General features: G+C 45.6%; 1 protein-coding gene across 7 annotated transcripts in view; it reads left to right on the top strand.

Moving 5' to 3' along the window:
* Positions 1–13,750, top strand: part of RBKS (ribokinase) — an 84,874-nt gene that overhangs the window by 62,466 nt on the left and 8,658 nt on the right. For 4 of the 7 annotated variants that reach the window (XM_027624144.1, XM_027624147.1, XM_027624140.1 and 1 more), the window contains one exon: positions 12,289–12,362. The exons of the other annotated variants lie outside the window; for them this stretch is intronic. In XM_027624144.1, the coding sequence (XP_027479945.1) occupies positions 12,289–12,362 (74 nt within the window). The remainder of the gene's footprint in view (positions 1–12,288; positions 12,363–13,750) is intronic. 7 annotated transcript variants of the gene reach the window in all.

The following is a 13,750-nucleotide window of genomic DNA, read 5'->3' as shown; positions in this document are numbered from 1 at the left end:
GTTTTTTGGGAGGCTCCTCGCTGGCCTAGTTGGTAGAACATGTGACTCTTGATCCTGGGACTGTGAGTTGGAGCCCCATGTTGGGCCTAGAGCTGACATTTAAAAAAAAAAAGTGGGTTTTTTTTTTTTTTTTAAGATTGATTTATTTGAAAGAGAGGGAGAGAGAGCACAGAGGAGGGGAAAGGAAGGGGCAGCAGGAGAAGGAGAGAGAGACCCAAGGAGACTCTGCGTTGAGCATGGAGCCCCACGTGGGGCTCCATCTCACAATCCTGAGATCATGACCTGAGCCAAAACCCAGAGTTGGACATTTAATCAACCATGCCACCCAGGCTCCCCCAAAGGTGCTGTTTGTTTGTTTGTTTGTTTGTTTTAATCAAATAGCTAATAAATTGTAGAGCTGGGAAAACATTGTGCCTATTTAAAAGACAGGAATAAAAATCATCCATACTTCGCTGCATACAGTTTCATACTTGATTAATATGAAATAATAATCATTTGAAATACATTAAGGCAGGAAATATTTGCTTTCTTTTAATCACACAGTGTTTTAAAAGCTGACTATTTCAGCCTAATAATTGAAATTTAAACGTAATAAACAAAGGTGGCTAATAGTTGAAGCCACAGTCATGGACATTTATGACATAATGATTTGTCTATGTTCCCTACAGGTTTATTTAGAATAAAAATCAGTAGCTCTTAATAGTGATAAGGAAGCTGGATTCTCACTGTCCATCTTGATGCTTCTAAACTGATCTGGTTAGGACAGCCAGAAGGTTGAGATTGGAAAGGATGTGATCTCATCCTTATGATGTCAGTATGCACTGATAAGGGAAAATAGAGATATTCAGATTTGAGCTGTGAAACAGAGCTCTTGTGTAAGCATCATCCTATCTCATGGTACGTTCGTCAGACTCACTGTTGTCTGCCTAGGAGAGAACCTTTACACTTTCCTATCTTGGGAAGATAGGCCAGGCTCCACTAGTTCTGAACTCCTTGGGAAGTCCTCACTCCGGGGTGTGGGGCTTGCCCAGGGCTCACTGGTGGTCATGGAGGCCTGACTGAGGCAAACGGGAGAGGAACTGGCGGGGAGAGGGAGGGATTTCTGGCTCAGCAGAAAGCAAGCAGGGAGCTACCAACACCTGCCTAGTGTGCCTTGCAATTTGGAGATTGCTGGCTAGGGCTTCTTTCTTTTTTTTTAAGATTTACTTATTTATTTTAGAGAGAGAGGGTGGGGGGAGGGGCAGAGGGAGAAGGAGAGAGAAACTCAAGCCAACTCTGTGCTGAGTGTGGAGCCTGACACCGAGTTCGATCTCATGACCCTGAGATCATGACCTGAGCTGAAATCAAGAGTCAGGTGCTTGACCGACTGTGCCATGCAGGCGCCCCTGGGTCGGGTTTCTTAGTGCACCAGCAGATCCGAACCAGGCCACTGGCAGGTTCTCGGAGACACGAGGCCCTACTTCAGGGTTTCTCAGCCGGTCTTGCGGTAATCACCACCCACCCCAAGTGAGCCTTTTAAGATATTTTTTTTCCTATTTGTCATCTTCCCCATGAAATTTTAGTACCACAGATACTCTCTCTTTCCAGATAGATAGATATGGTCACCTACTGTGCCTTCAGAAAGCCACAAATCATTGTAATATCTTAAAAAAATGTTTCACCACAGCCTCCTCCCCCTCACGCGAGCATGAATTTTCACCCCCATCGGAGAGGTGCCGCCCCAGTTGAGAACGCACGCCCTGGATGGAATGAAGGGTCTAGGCGGGGCCCCTCTCTGCCCACACTTGGAGTGAGTGGTGAGGGCAGTCCCATGGAGAAGATGATCAGGTGGCCCAGTGTCCCCTCACTAACCAGGATGGTCCCCGACTCGAGATTCCAGCACAGCCAGAGGACTGTCCTCCAAAATCACGCTGTCCCCACGCCATCTGTTCAGCCTGCCTGCCGTCCTCCAGGCTCTGCCACCACGTCCTCCCGCCCCCGGCAGAAACAGCCCTCTGCCCGGCGGCTGGCTTGCTGTGAGGGAAAGCGGGGTGCTGGTGGAGGGGCACAGCTCTCCCTGCCGGGGGCTCCCCCTCTTCCGGTGCTCTCCTCCAGCCCCTCCCCCTGTAGGCCTCTCCCAGAAGCCTCACTCATTGCTCTCCCTGTGCTCCTTCACCCCAAGTGAAAGCATAACATTTACCAGGTTTCCCCAGTCTTGCACTGACTAGGGGGACCTTTACACTCTTCACTGCACATTTCTTTAATCTCCTCCTCACAGCCTCTTTAAAGGTCTCCTAAAGTATCTCCCTGCCCCCACAGAGGAATGGATGTCCCAGACCCCAGCACCTACAGGGGGCCACTACTAGAACTCTCTGAAGCCTGGCCTCCCTGGTAATTAAGAGCTGCAGGACGCTGGTTGCTGTCTCTTCCTGGCTATGAGAGCATCCTGCAGCATAAAGCCAATCACAGCCTACACTCCTTCCCCTGGGACCCTGGGGTCATACCCTAGGGTCACGACCCTCTTTGTCCCTAGAACCCTTGGCTGATCCCTTCTGACCTAGGCCATGAGTTTTCATTTCGAAAAACGTTAACAAACAAAGGGGTCCTCTGAGATGATGCTGTCTAGTCCACCCCTCTTTTGTGGAGCACCCGCTCTGCTCCAGGCACCGGGTGAGGCCTTTCATATACATATCTAATTCAGTATTTATAGTGGCCCTATGAGGTAGGTTCCCATTTTACAGATAGTCACAGAGAAGGTTGAGTAACTTGCCAGGATGGTGAAATCAGGACATAAACTCAGGTCCATCTGATTCCAGACCATTTAGTGCATTGTCCCAGCTGAGAAAACATGTTCCCAGTTGAGAAAACCATTTTCCCCAGCTATGTCCAGCGGGGCTCCACTGTAGGTATAAAAATACTGAATTTGCCGTTCTTAAAGATGACACATGGCTAATAAAAAGGCAGGACTTAAAACCACATTTGTTTGTTCCCTCTCTGCTGCTTCCTCAGGGGTCACAACACGAGGGCTCCCGCCAGTCCGTGATTCGCCCTTAAAGGATAAAGAATGACTTGTACTTCCCCAGGCCCACCAGATGTTCATGGCTCAACCCCCTGCAGACAGGAGCAAGGCAGGAGCCCATTCTCAGAACGTGGAAGCAGGAGCAAAGTAGGACTGGCCCCCACACTAGCCTGAGGGCGAGCCATCTCAACGTTGGCGCAGCCCTGCTGGCGTGGGGGTGGAAGGTGGCAGGGATCCTGGCAGGCTGACATTGTTCTCTCTCTCTTTCCTGAACCCCTTGTGATATTCTTTCTGGAGAAGAAATAGTGCATTGATTTGGGATTTAGTCATGTTTCATCCCATCTGCCTTTTCCCTGGCCTCTAAAACCACAAGCCTGGCTGAGGAATTCGGGTCCACAGTGTGCGCTTTGAATAGCTTTGTGTAGGGAGAGGTTTTGAAAAGAAAGGAAAGTGGTATCTACTCGTCAGATGGAATGTGTTAAGCCATCGAGGAAGAATGCAAGGGTTTTAGCTGTTAGGGTCCGTCAGCAGTTCGGGTGATGAGTCATCCAGCGTGGGGATGGATTCCTGAGAACTGAAGCCTCGTGATGACATCATTCTTGCAAGATTGTCTGGGATCTGTTCTAGCCGCCTGACAAGTTCTTACCTTGGGGATTTTCATCACATGGGTTTTTTCCCCAACCACACTTAATACCCATCATGCCTTCTAACTAACTTCTAACATCCACTTTTCTATCAACTAGAATTTGGCAAACTGGGACTTTCACACGTCTGTCTCATTGTCATGCCTGCTCCAGGGCATTCTCGGGACAATGTGTGCTCCTCACATGATCACTCAGCACCCACCCTCCTGACAGTTCTCCATTTAGTCAGCACGTGTTTCAGTGGTGAGCCTGGCGCCATTCTACTCTGAAGGGATGAAGGCCAAGGAGGAGGGCAGGAGCATGCCCGAGGGTACCTCCCCAGACTCCTGGGATCGGGGAAGACACTGTGCTTTAAATGTGGTGCCAGTCAGTAAATATGTGATGACTAGTTAATACCTCAGTGGAGTCTTAGAAGATGAGTAGGAGTCAGTCTAGGGAAGAGTCCAAGCGAGATATTTCTGTGAATGAAGACCCAGGTTTCCACAGGTGAATAGGAACAGGTGAGAGATGGAACTAGGCAAGTGTGCTAGGGAGCCTCATGCGCCATGCTGAAGAGCTAAAATTGTATCCTAAGGAAGATGAGAAGTGTTCAAAGGGCTTTAGGCATGGAGGCAAAGTGGCCAGATTCACAGCAGTGTGGGGGCTGGGTTGGAAGGGGCCAGACGGGAGGCAAGGAGACTAGTCAGGGAGTTGATGCCGTCCTCTAGAGGTAATGTGGGCATGAAGTAGGGCGCTGGGAGGAGGGGTGGAGATGAGAGGACAGATTTGAGAAATATTTAGGATTTAAACTTGGCAACTGGTGAATAATTCGTTCTATGGGAGGGCAATATCCAGAAGACCCCCAGACTTCCAGTGCGGGAAAGGTAAGGGGCCCCGTGTTCAGGCAGAGGTGCGCGTTCATTTGGGGCATGCCAAGTTAGAGTTGCCGGCAGGGGACATGAGCCTGGTCGAGCAGACTCATGGGTAGTTGGATACACGAATCCAAAGACAGAGGAGAGTGTGTGCTGAAGGTACTGACTTGGGACTCCTCGTGTTCATAGCAGTTGAAACTGTAGCTGCGCAGCAGTAGAGACCCCCCTGGAAATTACGGGGAATGAGAAGGACAGTGGGCCAAGGGAACGCCAATATTGTTAGTGCAGGAGAAGGGGAAGGGCCCATGATAGAGACAGAGGAAAGTCAGAGACACAGAACCCAGGAGAGTCCCTTGCTGCTCTGTGCTTCTCTCCCTCCTGAACATTCCACTGAAGCCCCAGCCCCCCCACCCCCGCCACCCCGCCCCGGCTGTCTTATTCCTCATCGTAAGCTCCTTTACATCCTTAACTCTCCAGAAAGCCTTTGCAGGTCAAAGCTGCTCTCATCCCAAAGCCCGTTTGCTGCAGCCTCCAGCCATCCCTCACCTACCCTCCTGTAGAGATTCCGGTATCTCCGAGGCTCGTGCAATTCACTTATAATGCCTTGACCTCCTTGCCTGACTGTTCTGTTTATCGACATCACCATTTTTCTCTCCACCCCACTGCTGCCATCCTGTCAGATGACTTCAGTGCCACGAGGGTGAACCATCACTGAGTCTCATAGTTCCCAGATGCCCTCATTTCCAGTGACTCTTCACCTCCCCTCCAGCCTCCCACTTCCATGAGACTCCCCGGAAATGGTTAATACCTGCATGGCCTCCATTGTATGGGAGTACACCTCACATCCTGCTCTCTGGGCACAACCAGCTCTCTCATCTCTTACCTCACTTCTCACTGCCCTTAGTTCCCTCTGTTTCCTTCTGACCTGTAGACTCCCTCCTGACCTCCCCTCCTTCCTTAACCATGTTAGACTAACTGGCTGTTCGTCGGAGGTGGTGTTCCCTAAAACCTTTGCTTTCTTTGCACTCCCACTCGCCCCCACACCTGACAAGGGCAACGCAAGGTCACCGTCTCGTCTCTACTCCTGCCCCAACCACACGGAGGAAAGTGGGTCCCCGTACAGAGGGACAGCATTAGACATTCACCGTCTTCACTCTGTCATCCCCGTCATCCTTCAGTGCTATAGAAAACCTAAGCCTTCCCACGGGGAAATAGGAAAATTCAAGCCGTAGCCAAAAGCCCAATCTCTCTTTCCCAAAATATCTTCTCCACCTGCTCTGTTGCAGGGATTTCCACACAGATGACCTTGGTACAACTCCTGACTGCCCTTTACCACCTTTATTCTTCCCTCGGGCAAGTTACTTAACCTCCTCGAATCCTAGTTCCTCAGTTTTAAAATCAGGACCCTCCAGTGTTGCTGCCAACCTCTGGGGCACTTAGTGCAAATTAGAAGAAGGTGCCCCTTTGGCCAGGCACACAGCGTGATGAGCTGAGCATGGCCTGTGGACCACAGTGCCCCCCTCACCTGGGCACCGTGGTACAGTGCCACCTTGAGTCACCATACACCAGGGCCCCAACCACACCCACCTCTCCACGGGGTCTTGTGAAATCAAGGCCACAGTAGGCACAGCACCCAGCCAGGAGCCTGACTGTGCAGGACCTCGGACAAAAGAGTTAACGTAGCCCACTTGGACTTGCATCAACATGTGGGCGTGCTCTGCTGGGATGGCACCAGCTCCATGAGGTTTATCAGTGCGTGCCCGTTTCTCGTCAAGAGAGCGGAGCCCTGAGAGACTGGAAGTGGGCTGGCAAATGCGGGAGTGGGACAGTCGGACAGAGAGAGGGGCCCAAAGGGGAGGAGAAGGGAAATGGGTAACAACCTCCCGAGGGCAAGAATGCCTCAGGCTCTGAGGCAGAAGCTGCCCACGCCAACCCCACACCCCAACTCTAGGGTGCTGCCCTCAGGAGTTCCCACCTCGCAGGTGCTCCGTACCCCACCAGCCCTGCAGAGCGCCTGGGCGCCTCCCCCTGCCCACCCCCCTGGAGGGCTCAGGTAGGCTGGGCATGTTTTGCTGTCCTTTCACCCCACTCATGGTCCACTCGCCTCTGTGGGTGCCACAGACCAGGACTTCTCCAAACCCAGGAGCGTGAAGGCCCCATCCATCCTGTAAGAGCGGCTCTTCCTTAAGAGGATATCACTGTGCAAAGGCAGCGAATAGTAACCACCTGGGTATTTTTATGGAAGAAAGATGAATTATGCCATCACCCCTTCTGGCACAGAAATAATTTTCAGTAAAAGGTTAAAACCATCATGTTGTATCAATGAGAAGTGTTCCATTATTCCAAGAATGATTGATTGGAAAGTACTTTCCTTACAGGAAAATCAAAGTGATACAATGCAGCTTCCACTTTTAAAGCACTTTCCATTAAAAAAAAGCATACCAACGTATAAAAATAGTTATACTGAAGATGTGAATCAACAGCCGAAGAATTTATTGGCACTTGAAAGCCTTGTGATATAAATAGATTCAACAATGAGAATGAATCTCAAGTAACTCTGGGCTGTGGCAACCTAACCTCCATTTTCACTGACACAAAAGAAAGTCACATGTAGTTCAGCGAGTCCTCTGGCCACCTTGGAAGAGAACACAATGGAACTAGGTCCAACGGGGCAGGTCAACTCAAAGCACTGGGTGAGGCAGTGGGAGAGACAGAAGGGACAGAGATAGGGCCTCTGCCCTCAAAGAGTTTTCAGATTGTCCCAGACTGTAGTCCTGACAAAACACAGCCACCAGTATGGTGTCCTGAGGGAAGGACAAAGGAGTAGGAGGTAGAAGGGAGAAAGCTGCTTCTTAACTTGGTGATTTCCTTCCTTCTCCCCTCTCTCCCTGCTTCCCACAAACAGTTGCTCTGTGGTGTAATGTGAACAGAACATGGAAATCAGTTGGGTCTGGATGCAAACTGCCACTTACCAGCCATGTGACCCCGGATGAATCATTTCATGTCTCTCAGATTCGGTCCCCAGAAGGGTTGCAGGGGTCAGGGGGCTGTGGTTGTAAAGAAGAAATGTCTTGGGTGTGTATGTAAGCACCCAGCTTTGCTGCTTCCTGATGCAGAGCAAACAATAAATGTTCGCTCCCTTCCTTACCCCTCCACTCCTCTGTGAAGGTGAAGTAGTACTTACTTGTCCACACCTTTCATGCTTAAATTTCAAAGAGCTTTTCCATCATGGGATATAATGTGATTTTCAAGGTAGCCTTTGCTGGTCTTCATGGTTCTGAGTCGATGGCCCCTGTCCTCCAAGGGCTTTCCTACTTCTCTCTGTTTTGGGAGTCAGAGGCCCAACGGCCGCCCTCTTTGTAAAGAAGAACATGCAACACCCACCACCACCACCACCCCACCTGAGACCAGGGCAGCTGAGAAGTGGCCCATCGGCAGTCCTTGACTGAGCATATATTGTATATGAGCATGTATTGTATAAGGGTTGTGTAACTCTGAGGAGTCAAGGAAAGAACTGGACAAGATTTCTGACCTCTCATAAGACTTCAACATATGGCTGTCACCTCAGTCGAGGTTCTTGGTTCTTGGTTGAAACAACAGCCCAGTTGTGGTCCTGGCATGAGGCACCGGATGCTATGACCACGGTGCTGCCTCTAACATCTCAGACCTCAGTTTTTCTGCAGTCACTGTCATGGCCAGAAAGTTCCTCCCAGTCCCCTCGACCTGCAGGTGGATGTCACTGCCTAGTCCTTCGCTGAAAGGGAAACTGTCTGGATGAGATGACGAGACGGGGATTCTCAATGCAGGAAGGAGCATCTCTCAGTTCAGTTCACCCCGGCTTGGAGTCGATGTCCTCTTAATTGAATTAAGAGAAAGGAAAATTATTCAGAGGCTGAAATTGGCTCCTTTGTAAATTCACAAAGTGACTGATGAAATTTTACTAAAGAAGTTTTGAAAATCAACTTGTATTAAAAACTTTAAAATGTTTGCTTACCTATGTAAAACTGACAGACAAGTTGTTATAGGCCTGTATACCCTGCAGAGTTTCACCAGTGATTAGCATTTTGCCACATTTGTTTTACTGCTGCCTCTCAAAGTACATAAATATACTTTTTTTTGTATGAGTCATTTGAGAGTAGTAAGTGCAGACATCATGACTCTTCACCTCTTACTACTTCGGGAGAGAGCGCCTGAGAACAAGGACATAACAAAACTACAATATAATTATCAAATTCAGGAAATTTAACACTGAAGTAATCTTTTATGCACAGTCCAATAATGTCTCAAAAGTGTTTTTTATAATTTTTTTGGTCCAGAAGGCAGTCCAAGAGTTTCTATGGCATTTAATTGTCACGCTCTTTTAGCTCCTTTAATAGGAAACAGGTCCTCAGCCTTGTCTTTCATGATATTGATATTTTTTTGAAAATCACAACTTCACTCTTTCATAGAATTTTTCTCCATTTAGGTTTGTCCAGTGCTTCCCCATGATCTGAGTTAGGTAACGTGTTTTAGGCAGGAATACCACATAAGTGACATTATGTCCTTGTGAAGGCCCCACATCGGGGAGCATGCGATGGCAGTTTGTCTCATTATTGGTATGTTGCTCACTTGGTCAAGGTGGTGTCCCCCAGGTTTCTCCACTAGACCGTTTATCTGTTATGAATAGGCCATCTCTATGGAGATACTTTCAAACTTGTAAATATTGTATCCTCCTCAAACCTTTATCCAGCAGTTTTTTTTAAGATTTTATTTATTTATTTGAGTGAGAGATAGAAAGCACGAGAGGGAAGAGGGTCAGAGGGAGAAGCAGACTCCCTGCTGAGCAGGGAACCCAATGCGGGGCTCAATCCCGGGACTCCAGGATCATGACCTGAGCTGAAGGCAGTCACTTAACCAACTGAGCCACCCAGGCACCCTATCCAGCAGTTTTAAAAGCATCCACTGATGATTCTTGCCTGAATCAGTTATTACTATGATGGCTACAAGTGATTTTTCAAACTTCTGTATTTACTAATTGGCATTCTACTGTAAGAAGAGTTTTCCCTTCTACATTATTTTTTCATTTATCTATTTAAAATCAGTATAGACTTGTGAGTTCATTTTTTTTTAAAGATTTATTTATTCAGGGGTGGGAGAGGGGCGGAGGGTGAGGGAGTCCCAAGTAGACTCCACACTGAGCACAGAACCTGACTTGGGGCTCGATCTCACAACCCCAAGATCACGACCTGAGCCAAAACCAAGAGTCAGATGCTTAACTGACTGCACCACCCAGGCACCCCAGACTCGTGGATTCATAATAAATTTTCAAGTGATTGTTAACAACTTATCTCTTATCCATCCCTTCTTTTTTTTTTTAAAGACTTTATTTATTTATTTGAGAGAGAGAGAATGAGAGATAGCACAAGAGGGAAGAGGGTCAGAGGGAGAAGCAGACTCCCCGCTGAGCAGGGAGCCTGATGCGGGACTCAATCCCGGGACTCCAGGATCATGACCTGAGCCGAAGGCAGTCGCTTAACCGACTGAGCCACCCAGGCGCCCTCTTATCCATCCCTTCTATACATCACTTCTGCATTTGCGGATGGGTCAACCTCATTGCATGCAGATTTCTTTTTTATGTGGACTTGAACATTTAACCTACAGCCCACTATTTACAGAGGCAGACAGGAAATAGAAAACTGAACTTTTTATGGGATTTTTGGTTGAACACATAGGTTATCAAAGTGTTTTTAAGTAGCTGTGGCAAAATGAGATACCCTGAGAAGACACAAGGGCCCTTCTAAAGAAAGGAAAGGGGTTTTGCAGGAAGACATGAGAAGGTAAAGAAGAGTGGCATGATCATACTTCATGACTGGACACAGAAAGGGGGGCGTGACAGCACAAAGTGGGGTGGGGGAAGGGCAGGGCGATGGAATGAATAGGGGAGTAAGGTGGAAGGTTAAGTTAAAGTAGCAACATGAGTTCTGTGAACTGAATTTGGGTAAGAAAACTGAGAAGCAAGGAATGACAGATTCACAAAAGCCCTATGAGATGTTAATCGTTTCATTATTTATGAGAAAACTCACAGAGAATTTACATTAGTTTTCCCAATGTCACAGAGCTAGTAAGTGGCAAAGCCAAGATTCAAATACAAATCTGACTTCAAAGCCCCACTGCTAGAAGAGAAACATCTATAGTAGAAGAACAGAGGTGGAATTAGGGCTCACGATACAAGGCCTGATAGGCTCCTATATGCCAATCATAACACTTAATTAACCCTGGCCCATAGTAAGTCTCAAAAATTATCCCAACCATACACTTTAATCAGCAATAAGCTGAGGGCACTTAAATATTCCCAAAGTTTTCAAAACTTACATTACACTCCTGCATGACTCAGTGCCCCCCACCCCTGCCTATATAAAAATCAGCTTTATTTCACCCATTTTAAGTGTATGATTCAATGAGTTTTGACAAACGTAGAGTAATTTAACCACCAATCATAATTACAGAACTTTCTATCACTCCAGAAAGTTCCCTGTGCAGCCCCTGTGGAGTTGATATTCTCCAGCCCCTGGTCTGTTTTTTGTTGATACACTTTTGACTTTTCTAGAATTTCATATAAATGAAATCATACAAGATAGTATGTAGTCTTTTGTGTCTGGCTTCTTTCACTTAAGATAATGCTTTTGAGATTCATCCATGTTGTATAAGCAATTTGTTCCTTTCTGTTGCTAAGTAGTGTTCCACTCTATGGATGTACCACATTCATCCATTCAAGGACATCTGGATCGTTTCCAACTTGGAGCGATTATAAAGCTCCTATAAACATTCATGTAAATCTTTATGTGCATATGTTTCCATTCCTCTTACATTAATACCTAAGAGGAGAACTGCTAAGCTATATGATAAGTGTTTGCTGAATAATGTAAGGAACTGCCAAAACTATTTTCCAAAGTGTCTGTATCATTTTGCAGTCCCACAACAGATAAGAATTTCAATTATTCCACTGGAACAAAAGTCAGTATTTTCAACCTGTTTAATTTAGCCTTCCTAATGGGTATGTAGGATTATCTCAGTGTGTTTTTAATCTGCACTTACCTTATGTTTAATGGTGTTGAGCATCTTTTTATATACTTATTTGCCATTGTCTGTCTTCTTTGATGAAGTCTCTGTCCAAATCTTTTGCCTATTTTTAATGGGGTTTTTGTCTTTTGGGGTTGCACTATTGAAATATTAAGAATGCTTTATCAGATATATGGGTTTAAGATTTTACTAATTATTTATTTGAGAGAGAGAGAGAGAGAATGAGCAGGGGGCGGGTAGAGGGAGAGGGCAGAAGACAAGCAGACTTCCTGCTGAGCATGGAGCCTGACACAGGGCTCAATCCCAGAACTCTGAGATCATGACCTGAACCAAAATCAGACACTTAACCAAATGAGCCACCCAGGTGCCCCATCAGATATATGTTTTACAAATATGTTCTCCTGGTTCATGGCTTGTCTTTTGGCATTCTTTTAAAGGACAAAAGTTTTAAATTTTGATAAAGTCAAATTTATCAGTTTTTTTAAGTATTTTGTGCATTTGAAGAAATCTGCCTAACACAGGGTTACAAAGATTTTCTCCTCTATTTTCTTCTAGGTGTTTTGTTGTTTTAACCCTTATATTTGGGTCTATGGCCCATTTGGAGTTAATTTTTGTGTATGGTGTGAAGTATCATGTTTTTCCATATAGATATCCATTTCTTCATCATTTGTTGAAAAAGCTATCCTTCCCTCCACTGAATTACCTTGTTAAAAATAAGTTGCTGGTCTATTCGCAGACTCTTTCTGTTGAAGTGATCTACAGTGTCTATCTTTCCATCAATATCTCACTGTCTGATTACTATATCTTATGGTAAGTCTTGAAATCAGTTTACATCCTCCAACTTTGTTCTTTTTCAAAATTGTTTTATCTATTCTAGGTCCTTTGTATTTCCATGTAAATTTTAGAAATCAGTTTACCAATTTCTAAAAATTTCTAACTGGGATTTTTTATTGGAATTACACTGAATCTATACATCAGTTTAGGAAGAATTTACATGTTAACAATATTGAGTTTCCCAATTCATGAAAAAGGTTTATTTCACCATTTATTTGTTTTCATTAATCTCTTTTACTTTCCATAGTAAGAGTGTATAAATCTTGCACATATTCATTCATATTGCACATTCATTTAACCCTAAATACTTCATATTTTTATGCTAATATAGTGTATGTTTTGATAATTTAATTTTTTTACTGTTCATTGCTACTATACACAAATACAATTGATTTTTTTATATTGACTTTGTGTCCTGTGACCTTGCTAAATCTACTATTTCTAGTAGCTTTTTTGCTGGATTTCTTAGGATTTTTTATGCCATCAGCTAAGAAAGAGTTTTACTTATTCCTTTTTGCTTGCCTTTTTTTTTTCTTTTCTTATTGCACTGGCCAGCAATCCAGTATGATGTCAAATAGAAGTAATGAGTACAGACATCCTTGATTTGTTTCCAGTATCAAGGGAAAAATCATTCAATCTTTCTCATTAAGTATGATGCTAACTGTGGATTTTTAATAAATGCTCTTTATCAAGAAGATCAAGTTATACCTTCTATTTCAAGTTTGCTGAATTTTTATTATAAATGGATGTAGAATTTTTTCAAATGCTTTTTCTGCTTCTACTAAAATTATCATAAGGTTTTTCAATTTAGTGAACTAAATTGTTTTTTTTTTTAAAGATTTTTTATTTTTTAACAGAGAGAGACAGCGAGAGAGGGAACACAAGCAGGGGGAGTGGGAGAGGGAGAAGCAGGCCTCCCGCCGAGCAGGGAGCCCGATGTAGGGCTCGATCCCAGGACCCTGGGATCACGACCTGAGCCGAAGGCAGACGCTTAACGACTAAGCCACCCAGGCGCCCGATTTTTTTAATGTTAGTTAGTTTTAAATGTAATTAGTTTTTTTTTAAGATTTTATTTATTTGACAGAGAGAGACAGTGAGAGAGGGAACAGAAGCAGCAGGAGTGGGAGAGGGAGAAGCAGGCTTCCTGCAGAGCAGGGAGCCTGATGCAGGGCCCGATCCCAGGACTCTGGGATCATGACCTGAGCTGAAGGCAGACACTTAATGACTGAGCCACCCAGGCGCCCCTAATTGTAATTAGTTTTAAAGTTAAACTAATCTTACATTCCTGGGACAAACCCTATCAGGAATGAGATGCGTGCGCGCGCGCACACTCACACACACACACACACACACACACACACACA

This window comes from Zalophus californianus, chromosome 8, assembly GCF_009762305.2.
Source record: "Zalophus californianus isolate mZalCal1 chromosome 8, mZalCal1.pri.v2, whole genome shotgun sequence".
Classification (NCBI taxonomy): domain Eukaryota; kingdom Metazoa; phylum Chordata; class Mammalia; order Carnivora; family Otariidae; genus Zalophus; species Zalophus californianus.
The sequence above is the reverse complement of the archived record's forward strand: the minus strand, read 5'-3'. Positions and strand labels throughout refer to the sequence as shown.